At 45.4% G+C, this 16,168-nt stretch overlaps 1 protein-coding gene across 2 annotated transcripts in view; it reads right to left on the bottom strand.

The window, feature by feature from the left end:
- LOC130212087 (NACHT and WD repeat domain-containing protein 2) overlaps nt 1-12,928 on the bottom strand; it is a 35,773-nt gene extending 22,845 nt beyond the window's left edge. Inside the window, exons 1-3 of one of the 2 annotated variants that reach the window (XM_056443222.1) lie at nt 12,889-12,928; nt 11,337-11,505; nt 3,782-3,870 (exon numbers count right to left, since the gene is read on the bottom strand). In XM_056443222.1, the coding sequence (XP_056299197.1) occupies nt 3,782-3,870; nt 11,337-11,484 (237 nt within the window). In that variant the 5' untranslated portion in view covers nt 11,485-11,505; nt 12,889-12,928. Of the gene's footprint in view, nt 1-3,781; nt 3,871-11,336; nt 11,506-12,207; nt 12,423-12,888 lie in introns of those variants that run through there. The other variant, XM_056443223.1, reaches the window with a different exon arrangement.
- Nucleotides 12,929-16,168: the final 3,240 nt, after the last annotated feature.

The following is a 16,168-nucleotide window of genomic DNA, read 5'->3' as shown; positions in this document are numbered from 1 at the left end:
CCGTGACTGGGAAACTTTTATTATCATTGTCTCGCTGCGCGTGGCGGACAGAGAGTTTGGCAACCGTGGTCCGACCACATTATTTACGGCGATGCTTCCGGTAACCCCCGAGATTCAGTTTAACTCCCGCGTGTGGGCGGAGGGGATTGTGCTGTAACAAGATGATTGATGAAGAAGTGGAAGATAGGTTAAGATAATGGGAACTGGGATTTGAAAAACAAGATGAAAAAGGGACAGTCGAGCGTGTGCACAGCAGTAAAAACTGGACCGGGGGATTCAGCCTATGAACCGGGTCGTCGTGGATCAAGTTGGGGATTGTTGGAAAAGAATAACCGGATGTTTTTTTGGTGAGTTTTATTTGGTTTCTGTCGAGCTGGAATGCGAAAAGAAACTTGAATTCAGGAGGTCTACGGTTGTATTTGTCTGTTTATGTCTGAGTAATAGAGTAAAGAGAGCTTGTGGAACATCGCCCGAGATATCTACGATCAACAGCTGTCGGACTGCCGGTGTTCGGTTGCAAAATTTGAGACCAAATATAACTTTCCAACGGATAGAAGCAAAATTAAAAATGTTTTTACTTGGATGTATTTTAGCCGCACGTCACCAACACCAGCTTTAAGAAGCTGAGCCGTTATCAGGCGCTCCACCAATAACCGAGAAGCAAACTCTCGAAAAAACAAGAGAATGGATGAAAAACGTTATCAATCTTAATTTGACTAGTTTGGTTTTCCAGTGACAAAAGAGACACACGTCGTGCAGGTGGCAGCAGGAGCCTCCACGCCACTGAATAAAGAAACAACTAATGCATTTAACACAATGTATTTATCATACATACACACTGGGAAAAATCAACGCAAACCTGGTTATAAAAAAATCAATTAATATTCAAAGCAAGAGACCCAAACCAATCCAAAGGAAACCGGAGAATAATTACATCCGATGCAAAATGTGGTCCAAAATAGAGAAGTCCAATTAGCGAGCAGCCATGGTCGACGGAGCAGTAATTCATTTCATAATCACACAATCTGCCTCGCAACCAAAACACAATTTTCTCTTAAAACGATGATAATGCAGCAGACGTCTCACTATCGTCTCCATTCAGGTGTTACACCCCAGACGAGTGCCAATACAACACACCTCATTCAATTAAATATAATATAATCTGGACCGCTTAGCTGGGTCCAATTTCAGACTAATGTTCTGAGACGGATTAAAGCGGCGATGACCCACTGAGCTCGGGTAAAATCCACGTCCTCATGATAACTATGAGGTTGGATGAATCTGTATTGGAGCGTCCGCACACCAGAAGAGTTCTGTCGTCCGCACGCCACAGACGCGCTGACACTTTGTCCGACCCGGATCTTTACGTGCGTCTGTTCCGCTTACTAAAGAGTTAGCAAACACAAATATTAAAAAGGGATTTCGCCTGATCGCATCTGCCGCGCGCTGACTGAATGAGGACGCGAGCCCTCTGCCCATAGGCTGGATTTCCGTGCCATCTTCCTCCTCCTCCTCCCTTCCTTCCATCCCTCATTCCTTCTCCTGCGATCCCGCTCCATCCTCCTTTAGGGAGCGCTCTGGGTGGAAACTGAGCCAAGTGATGAGGGACCGGGGAGAATTGGCGTTTTATCCGCTTGGCATGTGTGTCAGCGTGAGCCAGCAGACAAAGTGTGTGTGTGTGTGTGAAAGTGGAGGCGGGAATCGCACTCGGGCGACAACGCTACATACGTAAAACGACACGTGGGATTTTGCGCCTGACGTCACTCCCAACGCACGTACTTTGACAAATTAAAACCACGCCCGAGTAACTTGTGGTTTTATCCAAGGTGCCAACTCTCACTTTGCGTGGGTGGTGATGAGGAGTGGGGGATTTGGATAGAAGAAGAAGAGGAGGAGGAGGGAGAGTAAGTGAGTCATAATATAAACTCCTGGGCCCTCTCCGCATAATCATTTCAGCTCACACTTCGTCACAGCGAGCTGAATCACCAGACAGACACATGGCCGCAGATACCGGAGCCAAAAAACGTCCCCGTCTGGCTCCTCTCGCATTATCTGGCACTTCCCCGTCACACGCAGACGTTTGAGGGATTCGGCATCGGCCGCGAGAGGTCGAGAGAGCTCGTCCTGTCTGGTTTACCGCGTCTTGGACTCTTTGACTTTACACAGTTGGAGCGATACGTTGAAATGGCCAAGTCACTGGCTGGCTGGTCTCCTCGCCAAACCATTTAAGAATAATACAATTGTCACACCCTGTTCTGTTTCTCCTGTGTTCCGTGTCTCCTATGTCTCCTCTGTGTCTCCTCTGTCTTGATTGTTTAATTCCCTGCACCTGCCCTCAGCCACTCTTGTCTCGTTACTGTCTGATGTCGTACACCTGTGTTTCCCCCCCTATATATTGTGTCAGTCTTTCCCTTGTCTGCTGTCGGATTGTCGTCTATAGTTCCGTGTCCTTTTCCCGTCGTCCTGGCCGTGTTCCTGGTTCTACCTGTTGACCCTGCCTGCCCTGAACCTGGATTCTCTGCCCGCCCCTTTTGGACCTTGTTTTTTGTAAACTGTTTTGCCTCATTAAAGAGCGCTTTTTTTGTTATTCATATTGCGTCCAGCCTCTCTCTCTGCACCTGAGCCTCACCCCGTCACAAGAACCTGACAAAAATAGCATTTGAATTGTATACAAACCATCATAGATAAGCTTTACAAAAGATAATTACGCATTAACAATGTCATGTGTAACATGACAAAGCAATTCCTGTCATATTGCTGCTATAGAGCATCCGACTCACGTAAAAACGAAACAGGACTAACACAGTGAGCAGTCAGCAAGCGAGAGAATATTTATGGCTTTCTTCTTTTCTTTTCTTACCGTCGGCTGTAAAACAACCCTCGTCACAGAGGACCCTTCACTGCTCCCTCGCATCCCAAGTCCTCCAATCAGGCGACTATTATAAGAACCCTCAGTCTGCAGATTAATATATTCAAAAACTGATTAAGCCTGGCTGCCATTAGGACCCAGTGTTCAAACACATGTACGTATTTGCACATTGCTATTCTCTGTACCGTTTGCGTGTACCATTTTTAAATTTGTTTTTGCCATAGCAAAGATCCCTGAACTCGGTCACGGCCTGGACCAGCCCTCTGCGTATGCGGGAGGTGTTCTAAACACGATTGTATTACGTCTTGTCCCAACACCTTTTTGATTTGGTTTGTGCTCCGAGCTGTTTACGATCAAAACGTTCTTGGCATGAAATGAGAATAATCCGCGGACGCCCTGCTGACTAAATCTTCTTCAAAACATTTCAAAGGGGGTCACTGAAGTCTCCTCATCGCACGGGAAATTTCCTCCGAATCTTTTCGAGGAACAATCTATTGCTGAAATCTCTCCCTGACTCGAGGGCTCCCCTGTATTTGGTAAACAAAGAAACCTCTGATGGCAATCTTTCCGTGTACAGTGTTGCTGATTTGCAATGCAAACGATCTTGATCGGTGAACACCACGGGGAGGGAATGCTGCGTTTCTCTTGACAACAACAAAGGGGAGGCCCTCGCGTCACGCTGCCGTATCCACTGCTAGGTTTGTGCCAGCCTTCGCTGACGGACGCCTTGTCTTCGCTGGCCTTCTGTCCGCTTAAAGGGACAGAGATGTCTGCATGTTGCTCTGGGGCCCCTCCAGGCACACTGTGTACGCCATGGAGTGGATTTGGAGGCACTTGACAGTCAGTATCGGAAGATTCGAGGAAAATAAATCGAAAGAAGAATCTGGGTGGAAAAAGGGGGAATGCAGTTACCTGGAATTCAATTCCATAGTTCTCCCTGCAGAAGTCTCGTAGTTTGGGGTAGACGTGTTCTTTCAGCGCGTTCCTCTCCGCCTCTGTGTCTGGAGACAGAAGAAATAGGACATGTTTCACGAACACGCAGCAAAGAGACGGACATGGCATAGAGACGAGAAGCAGGGCTCGTCTGACTCTCTTTGAGGTGCTGCTGCGTTTTTAACTCATGGCTCGCAGCTAACGGTGATAAACGGCGCAAACAACGGCAACGGTGCTTCCACGACGACGGCGACTCAGTGCAGAACGCTCACACGCTCTAACACGCACTAACGTAACGACGGACCATGAAACGCACGGATCGAATCGCACCAATACAATGATACAGATCCCTGTGTTGTTTGGTGAAAGCAGCTACATACGGTTCTGCAAGGCTCGGCACATTTTAGATAAGGAAGTAAAATATTGTATTTGTCTTGATTAAAATGTATATTTTCATTCATAGATTTAATGGTGTATTCTGAGCTGCTTAGAGATAGTGTTAGGACGTTTAACAGATCATAATTCGTCCCTAACATCTATTTTATGTTGCTGTGAAAACATCTTCTTCCAACAACGATATTTATTCAATTTTATTACCAAAACTACATTTTACGAGATAACATTTGGACACATTAGGATAACGCTATAATTTACCGCCGCCCGACACTCATTTTCACTGGACAGAGCCTGAACGCTTCATAATTTAACTGATTGGAAGAGTATTTTGGTTCAATTTAACATAATTGGAGATGGATGACTATAAAAGATATGCACTACCAATGTCCTGATCACATATGTTACTCAATATTGCCGGATAACGATGTAAAACTTTATTGCACATTGTGAAGGTTAACGTTGAACTGATTATTCACAAGCAGGCCGAACCTCGAGGGGGGGTTCAGGGTCATGGATCGACAATGGGCCGTTCCACCGCTAGCGGCTGGCACGACCAAGGAAAGTAGACATGACTCCATCGAAAATATATTTAAAAAATACACCTACTTCTCCTGATATTCTCATGAAATCTCTGAAAGTTAGTAAATAATTACATTTTGAAAAATTACAAAAATATCCTCACACCAGATTTAATCTGTGTCGGTATTTGAAAGCAGAAATAAATACTCCAGATTTACATTATTACACAGCAGGTGAATAAGGAGTCATGTTTTTTCTAATTTCTGCTTCATCAACAAATAAACGTATCGACTATTCACCTCCGGTACGACAAGAGTAACGTCAGCAGATAATTTTTCAAACCCTTTTTTTTTTACACCCATTAAAAAAAAACCTGTAAGAGCTGCAGACTGCAGCAGTCCCGACACACATGGTGAAGAACGTGGGATTATGCAGCATTACGGAGGCAGTGATCATATTGGACAGTCGCAGAGTGAGTGCCCACGGCTTCTTGTTGTGTCCCACTTTCTTTCCCCCTGTCGTCTCTTTTTCACTGTCTTCCAAATGGTGACTGTAATGTATTTGGACAGGCCCAGTCTCTTCCTCCCCCTCTTTTTTCGAAGGGTGTGGATGGATAGTTAAAAACAGAACATGAGAGAGAGATTTTTTTTTTTAGTCTGACGAATCTTTCTCTCGTCTATCTTTAGCGAAGGCTTTAGGCCCCCCCGACCGTATATACATATCCGCCCACAGCCACCCGAGCAAAATGTCACATTTAAAAAACAAACAATGCATTGGTATGCTAAATGACATCGGGGGAGCGCTCCTCTAATTCCGTTACAGTAGACTCCTCATCTACCCGACAGGGATGTCGGCGACGTGGCCGGTCCCCACCTGACAGACTAAACTGTGTTGTTGTTTGTGTTGTGCTGATAACGGCAATACACCCCCCTCCTACCCCGCTTCTCTCTCTCTTTGTTTTTTTTGTGGGATGATGATGAGTTATGGCAGTCTGACGTATGTGCGTGTGTGTGTGTTGCGTCACGCAAAGGAACAAAGACCGGATGTTGCATTCGGCCTCGTTCTGGCTGTGTGTCCCTCCCTCCAATTTTCAAATCAGTTTATTTCAATAGTGCCGGCCAATCTATCTCTCCTTTCAGCTCTTTGTTTTGTCTTTCACACTTCCTTTTCTTTTCTCTCCTCCCACCCTCCCACTCTCCTTTACAGAACACACAGGCTCTGTAGATGTAACACGGCAATAAAGTGAAATGTCGGTTCCCGTCTCTCTCTCCTTTCCTGTAAACTCAATCCTTTTCATCTTCCGATCGTTGTTTAGTCTTCAGAAGGTTATTCAAGTGAAACCATTATAATTACGTCTACGCAATGCTTTTTTTTCGTCCAACCTATACATTCCAAACCCAAATATATCCAGTTCCCAGTGCAATGAGTCCTCAAATCCTCCGATTATTTGGCATTTTCTGCACGATGGATTAAAACAGAAACATCTCCTCGGTGCTCATTACCGCAGCAGCGATTGATAACAAAGCCAAACGGCTAAACCCGATGCTGACACTGCTTCCGCCGGCGCTTCATTCCTCTAGATAGCGGTCATCATCTCATCAACAAGGCTCTGACGAAGCAATCGCTCTGCTCTCCTCGAGATACGACACTCCAGAGGCACTCGCTATGCACAGCAGCTCAGAGATCTCTGATTAAAAGAGAGGGAGAAAGTCAACGAGACAAGTGTCTCATCAAATAGAGCCAAGCGCGTAACACTGGTCATCCACATTGACATGGATGCTACCGTGTGTGTGTGTGTGTGTGTGTGTGTCTGAGGTGCTAAAAGGGTTCATCAGATTCAGAGATATGTAGCTCTGAAATATCTGCCTCCAGAAACAGTTTTCCTGTTGGATAACGTGTTATATAAACTGTTTTAACAGTAAGCCTGTTAGCTAGACTGGATGTTGAAGACTAATACCTGCAACATACTTTTACAAGATATTTGTAATTATAATTTGATGGTGTCTAGAGTATATTTTCATGCATCAGGGATGTTATTAATTCAGATCGACCAGGTTCGGTGACCGGCCAATCTGTCTCGTGTATCCAATTATTTAGCTACACACATGGTGGTTTTAAAATGAATTTACTTGCATTTTATTGACAGAAAATGTATGAATGTAAAAAACAGATCGATAATTTTTTAATCTTTGATCGCAGCTGAAGTTCAAATTCAGCCCCAAACCTGCAGCACGTCATTCTCCCGCTCGCTTGTCCGGCTGCATAATTCCATTCATGCGCAATTTTTTTGGTTTTTTAAGTGTCGTGTCGCTCAGTGCGGCACTCCGACTCTCTCATGTGCTCAACTGAGGCTGAACTGCAAAGTCAGTGAGCAAATCGATACCAAATGACCTGGAAGGGGCTGAAGGCAAATTGTTGCTGTGTAAATCAGCCATCCATAGAAGGCCAGATGTTCCTGCGTTTCCGGAGCACGGGGAGACCCTCGTGTTGGATCCGGATACATCTGGATCATGGTGAGGGAAATCCACTGGAGGTTCTTTTGTGCCACCATAGAGGAAGAAATAGAAAACCTTTACAGTAAATCATGGTGATGACCGGATGTAACAGTGATGGGGACTTCCCTGTTTCTACATTGTGTATGATAAAAGAAAACATAAAGTGGTTGTTGGGAGAACCGTGTCCTAATCTACACAACACGACGATGTACGATAGAAAGTTCATTGGGCAACATCTGTGCTAGACAGCTGTTGCCTTGGGAACTGTCGTTATGTTAAGTTTTACAGCCCAATTATAGCCGGCCATCACGACCGATTGTCAAGATCGCGGAGAGTCGTATAATCATGGACACCTGGAGTTATCGTGTAGATTTAAGATTAAAATCTCTTGCCTCCTGACATAATCTCAGACTAGTCAGATGGTTCAATCAGCCGCGATTATATCCAACATGTCAGATTGTATGTCAAATGTATTCTCGGGATGCGCAATGATACCAGCACGTCATCGGTATCGAAAGATACGGGCTTTAAAATGAAATTTGATGCTGTAAACATTCCCGTCTCTGTTTGGGCCCAAAACATCAAAATGAATATACACCAAAAGTATGGTTTACATTTTGTACGACCGTGTCATTTGCAAGTGCCTTCATCATTTCAAGTGTTTGATTGTAAAAATAAATGTTTGTTTTTTTACACGGGTTGGAAGTAGTTTGTTTTAATTCTGCACTGAGAACGTGTACATTGTGAAAAAAACATTGTGTTTCATGTCTGCGTCTGCCGGTGGGCCATCGGGATAAAAGTGGCATAACAAAACCGGAATGCTAATTTATTCTACAGGAGGGACTGGATTGTCTCTGCAGGTTAGTGGAAATAAGTACGCGTCTACATCGGCATCAGACAAAAAGGGTTTGGAAATATCACCGTATTGGATATCAGCAGAAATCCATTAATGTGTCTGCTCTTTTTAGACAACGCTTATACATATCAATGATAGATCTGCATCTCTAGTCCCCACTTGGATCGGGGCTAAAGACATAGATTAGGGGATAAATGTCAGGACTGACGTGTCTTTACTAACTAAGTGAATCGTCTCTACCAATATTTTTAACAATCTCAGACAAATCATTCTGTTAGTAAGCTCTGGTCTTATAACTGGGGCTGCTCATTCAAACAGGAGCATAAACTAGACACTCTGTATATTTATTTTTTGAATACTAATCCAAGCGCCAACCTTACAGTAATACAATTGTGATATTGCTTTAAAACAATCAACACAATACCTGCTTTTTGTAAAACAAGGAGCTTTCATCTCGTGTTTATCACATTTCATTTTAAACCTCGTAGACAGATCATCACTTTTTATCTTCCAATCCAGTAATATTTTTTAATCTTGCAAAACTGATGATAAATCTTTGCATGCACTCAGTTTTTTGTTCTGTCAGTGTCCTTGATTCGGCGGGATCTCGAGAAGTGAGGAGAATTCGTAATATGTTCCAAGGAGAATTAAAGTGTGAGAGATGTGTTAAATATTCATTGTATTTTTGAAGTGAAGTTGTTACTTCTCATTTTTTGTGAAATTCATCCACAAATCTGAGAATTGAATCCGAGAAGTCTATGAATACGCACAATTAGAAGTAAAACATATGCGGATGGCACCTTCGATCGAGCAGCAATTTCAAATTGGGCGAGACTTTAAAAGTAGTAAAAAATAGTGAGAGGTACACAAATGAATATATCCTCCTGGAAGACATTGAACTGAATATTTATTAGAAGTTATCGAGAAGATTTTCTCAACTTTCTATCTCAATGATCAGCATTCAGGCTCCAAACTCTCCCCAGTAGAGCCTTTGATGTGCACATAAAATCTCCCTAAGTTAGAAACCACTTGCAGACCACACTAGCTTTCTCAAGGTTAATTATGTTGGTTATAAGTGGATAAGCACGGTGTGTTCCCGAGCACTCCGAGAGGTCAGGAGAGACGGAGGCCGGGACGACGCAAGGGGAAAAGAAATAAGCAAACAAACACGTCGTAAACGTCTCGCGCCGCAGAACGGGGGCCGGGCTCACCCGATGAATCTGCAACGCGCCGGCCCCTGAAAAGCAATTTATTAAACAAAAGCCACCCTTGACACAGTATTCTCCACCGTCCTCTCTCCCTCTGTCCGCCTTGCCACCCCTCCCACTCTCTCCATTGTTCTCTTTCACCAGACTCAATAAAAAAAAGTGGATTTCTTACAGAGAGAGGGAGAGAGAGATTCTTAAAGTAGAAAAAGACCGTTGAATTTTGATGTAATTAGTTGTATCCTTGGTGACGTGTTTTTCGCCTTGATGACGGCGCGTTGGACGGGCAGATGGGTTTTATGCATCCCTAAGGCCTCGTGCTTTTATCAACTTTAAACAGCTTAAGTGATAGCTTGCATACAAGTAGCAGCCTATTGCACACAACCCATGCCAGAGCCCCCGAGGTGACTACTGCAAGGTAACGGCTGAAAACACACACACACACACACCGTGCCTCGCCATCCTGCCTGTGCAGAGCTCTGCGGGCTGCGGCTCACGATCTGATCTGCAGCGACAGTTCCGGCGTCTGTCTGGTCTATTTTTTTCCTCTTCAATAATAACCACAACGATGGCAGAGAATAAAGAGAAGCAGGTTGTCCGACTGAAGTTCAGCTCGCAGAGGAAGCTTTGTTCCTGTTTGACCCCTTTACCATCAGAATGAGAAGTGTATCCATTGGGGCGATGTGATTGGTCGCGTGTCTCATTTGACCACATTCCACATGTACAGTTAGGTGAACGCGATTAAATAAGTGCATGGACAGCCCCCTCTAGTGAACATGGAGAAACGTGGTTTTGCAGCAGCACTATGAGGGCAGACCCGGGTCATAGATGTGAGTAGCGGTATTTTCTTCGTGAGCGCTTTGAAAGTCGGCTTTGAAACACCCACAAACATTTTAGGAAAGCTTCTGAAAACCATTTAAATGTGTTTAGTAACCGATTACAGCTCAAACTCGAATACTGCAATGGAGTAACATCCTCTTAGAGCGAGATCGAACAAAATAGATGCAAAGAATATCTTTATGCAAATGTGTTCCGACCAAAGCGAGGGGAATCGGCAGTGGCTCCGCGCCATTGTTGAAGCAAAATATGGCCCTGGATATACCAGCAACTCGCTTCACTGGAAACAGCACATCCAAATTATCTCGGCTCACAGCTCGGGCTGAGGTGTGTGTCTTTCCGTTTATGCCGACGGTGTGAAAAGAACTTGGAATAGCCCCCTCATCCTTTTTTCCGTCCACGCGTTGGATGGAGCGTTAAATTTGTGCTGTGGGTGGGGGGTGAAAGAATGAGTCAGCTCCAGGTGGATAAACAGTGCCAGACGTCTCGCCGTAACAACGATCCGGGGGTCATTTCAGTTTTTTGGGGTTCACAGGTGTTTGCTCGGGGAGGGCACGCAGATGACGGCGATCTGTCGACAAAAAGCGACCTCTCTTTGTTGTTCGGGCTCGCCCTCCTTCTCTCTCACCTTCCCCTCTCATAGCTTACTCTACTTCCATTGCCGTGTTTACTCCAGTTTTAGTGAGCCTATTTTTACCCCCTTGCCCAGAGGGCATATTCAAATACATTCAGAGCTGCAACTGAGCGCCTTCCCCACGACCCGACTGTCTTGCACTCTGCTCACACCTCGCACCCTACACACGTTGTTTCGTTGGGATATTGGAATAAATCATGCGGCAATTAGGTGGAACCTAATTTGAGATATTTTGTAGTTGTTTTTTAAAGGTCAAGTGGATTGTATGTCACATCTCTTAATCTGAGAACCCTGGTTTTTCCATCAAAAAAGGGCCTGAATCAATACTGGCTCACACTTTCACAAGCTTGGCAAATGTTTCCATATCCTGATGCATTGACCTTCTACTTGCTTGAGTTATTATTATTGATTTTGTTTACTTGCAATTTTTGGGGGGGATTATTTCCCAAGATATGTTCAAACAAGCAAGACTGATGTGCTAACCGCTAATGAACAACATTAAACATGGGTCATCTTTTTTTCTTCCATAGCCAAAAATTGTGTATTGTGGAATGTGAGGTAAGAGGGGGGGGGGGGGGGGGCACTGACTTACCGTCGGGGTTGGCACAGATGAAGACGCGGACGCTGCGGCCGGTGGGGACGTGGTGCGGCAGGGCGTTGATGTTGCCGCTGATGGCCGCCTTGCGCAGCGCCAACTCCCGCGGGCAGGGCTGCCTGCTCCCCACTCCCGACGGCCACATGGGGGGCGACTTCCAGCGTGGCTGCACACACACACACACACACACGTCCACACGTCAGCGCGTCCAGGGGCGCACATGTCCGGAGCAGACGTGCATGCTTCACGCGCACGATCCATCCACATCCCCACACACACGGGGCGCGTTAATTATGGCAAAGGCGTGGGTTCTGCATATAATAGCTTTTTTTTAATGTGCTGCCAACTTTGGACACGTTTACTGACATTGACTTAATTCCCGGACACACAAATGCACCTCTGGGACTGTCAAATAACGCATTTCGTTAAACGCTCCACTGCTCATGTTGTTTAATCGTGCACTTTGTAAGAAGTGGCAGTTTAATATTTCCTCTCACAGGAAATGTAAAAGCATTTTTGGAATATTTTACTCCAGGTTTCTACTTCGGCTTGACAATGCCATACTCATAACGCCCATGACATATGTGACAAGTAAGTTTGGGTGGCTATGGTCTTCTCCGAAACACAGACTTGACATTGAACGCGTCTCTTCTTGCGTTCGCGTGACGGGGATACAACACTAGTATTACGCACAGCCTACTACCGTCACGGTGCATGCGTAATTTGTATACATGTCCTTGGAAGCATTTGTGGACTGTCATGCCACTGTGGGACAAACCGACACACAGTACGAGACGACACAGACAAACACACACGCGCACACACAACTCGGTTACACGAGCAAGGCAAGCATCGGTCGTATTCCCACCCCAGAAAGGATGCTTGTAAAGTCGAATAACCGCAACGATTGGTTCTTCCGCCAGGAGGAGATGCCAAGTCGCTGGTTTCACCCGGAGTTGGTCTATCCTGAAATCTGTGTTTCAAAGACGGGAAAACCTCGAAAAAAGACAACAAAAAGCTGGGGGAAAGTTGGGTAGTCCACTACAGAACACTACTTTGAATCCTCTGGAAACAGACAACTACAAAAAAACACACCGAGGCACTGCATCCACAGAGAGAGAGAGGGGGGACTTGACTACTGGTGATGCTGGAGACAGGCACAACTACAGGACACTTCTTCTCACATTCACTCGCTTCATTTCGCGGCTTCCGAAAATATCCAAGCGCCGAGGACCGTAACGGGAGGATAAAAACGCCCATTAGAGTCTCTGTGGCCGAGAGACGACGCCGGGAGACGGTAAAAGGGACGCCGTGGGTCGGAGCGCTCCCCTTGGCATCCTGCTGTCTCAACGAGCCCGACCGAGCTCTGGTATACGGCGAGCGCGTGAAGGCGGACACAATAATAGCGCGACTGCCCCGGCTGGCCTTTTCAAAATAAAACAACCGCTTCCAGCACACGGCTTACTGCGCGCCTCACCATAAAACACACGCGTCTCTTTATTTTCCGAACAATAAAACAAAGACAGCGGCTATAGCTCCGTATGCTCACCTCGCTTTCTATCCCAGGAATTCGCCCTTTTACGCTGAAGGTTGACAATGTACTTCCGGTCGAGCTCTACCTCTTTCGGAGGTGACGGAGGAGCTCTGGTTGCTCCTCGTATCTTTCTCTCCGCCTCTCTCCTCTGTGGCGGACGGACTGCCCCTCCCCCCTCGGTGCCTGTTCAAATGAGCACCGGACCGCGGAGTCAGCGGCGGAGCGGTGTCGTCAATACATGACGTGGCAATCGTTACTTTACGGTACAAAGACGTCGCGAACGCTACGTGTTGTTGCCCCCCCCCTCCTCTCGCCCCCACGATGAAATAAGTTTAGCCAAGTTATCCACATGAAAGTTAAATAATAATTGTATTACACTCCCTTGACCCCTCCTCACCTCCCCTCCCGCCACGCAAACTGACATTACAACAGATATATTGTTATCTTCATGTTATTGTTTGTGCACATATCTCCATGCATTTGTGCAAATTGCGTTATTTCATCATGAGTCAGGTGCCCTTTTTGCCTCGGATGGGGGGAGAAGCAGCAATCCAGAAGGGGAGGGGGGTAGAGAAAGAGAGAGTGTGTGTGCGTGTGTGTGAGGGGGGTTGTTTGAATTAATTGCTCTATCGATAAATGTACCTCTGCTCTGCAGCCTCTGGTTATTCGCGCTGGATGTTTAAGTGCATTGGGTTCGTCCTAAACGGAATTGATTACTGTGCTGTTCTTGAGGGGGAAACGCTGAACCATGTACCCCCCCCTCCTCCTCCCACCTCTCAGTCTCAGCGTCGAGCGGGCAGCAGCAGCAGCAGCTCTCTGACTCTGATGAAGAGTGATTCTGTCGCCTGATCCATCACTTTCAGATGCTTACATCTTTTTTTTTTACGGTCACATATCTCTCATCTTTCCACATATCCACATCTTAAATAATGAACACAAAAGAAAGACAAGCTTTCATTTCAAAAAAACCCCATAGCATTTCATTTCAATTCAACAATGCAATGTTTAATGATAGAACACGATTCTTACATCCAGACCCGTTCAGTCAGCTGTACAGTGCACCTTAATGCACAATAGACGATTTCTGAATTGCTCCTGGCACATTTTAAAGCCTGGAGGAAACATTGCCATGACTATAAATGTTAAATGTCGCAAAGTATTTACACAAGAAAAGAAAAAAAAGAATTAGGTGCTGGACGACTTGCTGTTGTGCTGCCGGTCTCGAGGACGGTTCTCGGGCTCTGCGGGCTCGCATCGACCCATTTAAGGGCCACCGGAACAAAATGCAAGACCGAGGGAAAGCGGTAGGGTGCCGGGGGCCGGGACCCCGCCGCCCTGTGACCTTTGCTTGTTCCGCTCCCTCTCATAATCCCCACTCAGTTAATCATGAGTGCACCTGCGCTGGATTGACTCACCGCGGTCGTATACCACGGGATGCACTTCTCACAGCTTGTTGGCATCTTGCGTGTTTTTTTTAGGGAGGTGGCGGGGATTTGTGCATGCGAGCAGGGCCGCTGCTTTAATATCTGGGCCCTGTGAGAAGAGCTCAGGGGCCCCTTAAAACAGTACAACGGTATCAGCCGTACAGCTCCTTAAATCATTTAGCACCTCTCTCCCTTGTTTGGTGCACCATGAGGAAACACCTTTGGGTGAGTGTTTGAGCACGCGCGTGTGTGTGTGTGTGTGTGTGTGTGTTCGAGTACATTGCAAGTCGTCGGGAATATCGCAGGATTTACACTACCGTTCAAAAGTTTGGGGTCATCCAGACAATTTCGTGTCTTCCATGAAAAATCACACTTTTATTTATCAAATGAATATAAAATGTAGTCAAGACATTGACAAGGTTAGAAATAATGATTAATATTTGAAGTATTAATTTTGTTCTACAAACTTCAAGCTCAAAGGAAGGCCAGTTGTATAGCTTATATCACCAGCATAACTGTTTTCAGCTGTGCTAACATAATTGCACAAGGGTTTTCTAATCAGACATTAGTCTTCTAAGGCGATTAGCAAACACAATGTACCATTAGAACACTGGAGTGATAGTTGATGGAAATGGGCCTCTATACACCTATGGAGATATTTCATTAGAAACCAGACGTTTCCACCTAGAATAGTCATTTACCACATTAACAATGTATAGTGTGTATTTTTGATTAATGTTATCTTTATTGAAAAAACAGTGCTTTTCTTTGAAAAATAAAGACATTTCTAAGTGACCCCAAACTTTTGAACGGTAGTGTATGTGCTCATTTTCCCGTCGGCCCCCCAAACCCTGGACCGAGTGTTAGTCACCGCGGACGCGTCACCACAAAGGACGGAGGCGGGGCTTTTCTACTTGGCGGACGTCGACACGCGCACATTTTAAAGCGCGTAAAAACAGCGACTTCATAAACGGCTGGATGTTTTGTTGTTGTTTATTTTCTGCTAAACAGCTGGAAAAGGAATGGAGGCACTGGGATACTTGTTGGGAATGTCTACCCACTGGTACCAGCGATCACCCTCCACTGGATTCGTTTAGTTAGCAGACTAGCAGACAAATATAATTGGGAATGTTACAGTACATTTCATTTCGCTAACGCTTTTATCCAAAGCGACTTACTTAATGTTACAGGGAGTAATGCAGGGTCCACGTGTCTTGCTCAAGGACATGTTGACTAGGGCGGGGATTGAACCGCCAACCCAAACTAACTATGATTGAAAGACGGACCTGCTAACCACTGACCCACAGTCGCACATGTTGGACAACTTATGTGATTCATGCTTCCGTGAAATACAAAGTACAACTGAGGCCGACGGGGAAATCTCTGTTTTGAAGGTATTTGGTTCACAAACTGAACTAATGGTGCAATTCCAAATTTTAGCTGATGGTGGCGCTACAGCAACAAGTCAGGGCATCGCCAATATGAAAAGGTTGCATCCTCAGGGGACCAGGAATCATGGAAATCCATCCACTAGTTGTTGAGATATAGCCAAACATCCGGCATATGCAGCATATAGATATAGAACGTTCCGCTCACAACTTATCGGGTGTATGGAATTGTATCTGAATGACTCGATGACATTTTATTCATCTTTAATTCACGGAGTTTCCTCACGAAATGATGTGAATTCTTTCAATTTAATCGTAGTAAAATATCATGTCATCTTAAATGTTCTTCAAAATGGATTTGTGGTGAGAGTAGATAATGTGAAAATCATTCTTTTAAAGAAACTCTGATATTATAGACATTTCTGATCCTTTGATCATCCGGCTCAGCACGTCCTCGTAGAGCGCGACCGTGCACTCTGACCC

The sequence above is a fragment of the Pseudoliparis swirei genome, chromosome 21 (genome assembly GCF_029220125.1).
Source record: "Pseudoliparis swirei isolate HS2019 ecotype Mariana Trench chromosome 21, NWPU_hadal_v1, whole genome shotgun sequence".
Classification (NCBI taxonomy): domain Eukaryota; kingdom Metazoa; phylum Chordata; class Actinopteri; order Perciformes; family Liparidae; genus Pseudoliparis; species Pseudoliparis swirei.
Note: the sequence above shows the minus strand (reverse complement) of the source record. Positions and strands in the feature narration are given on the sequence as shown.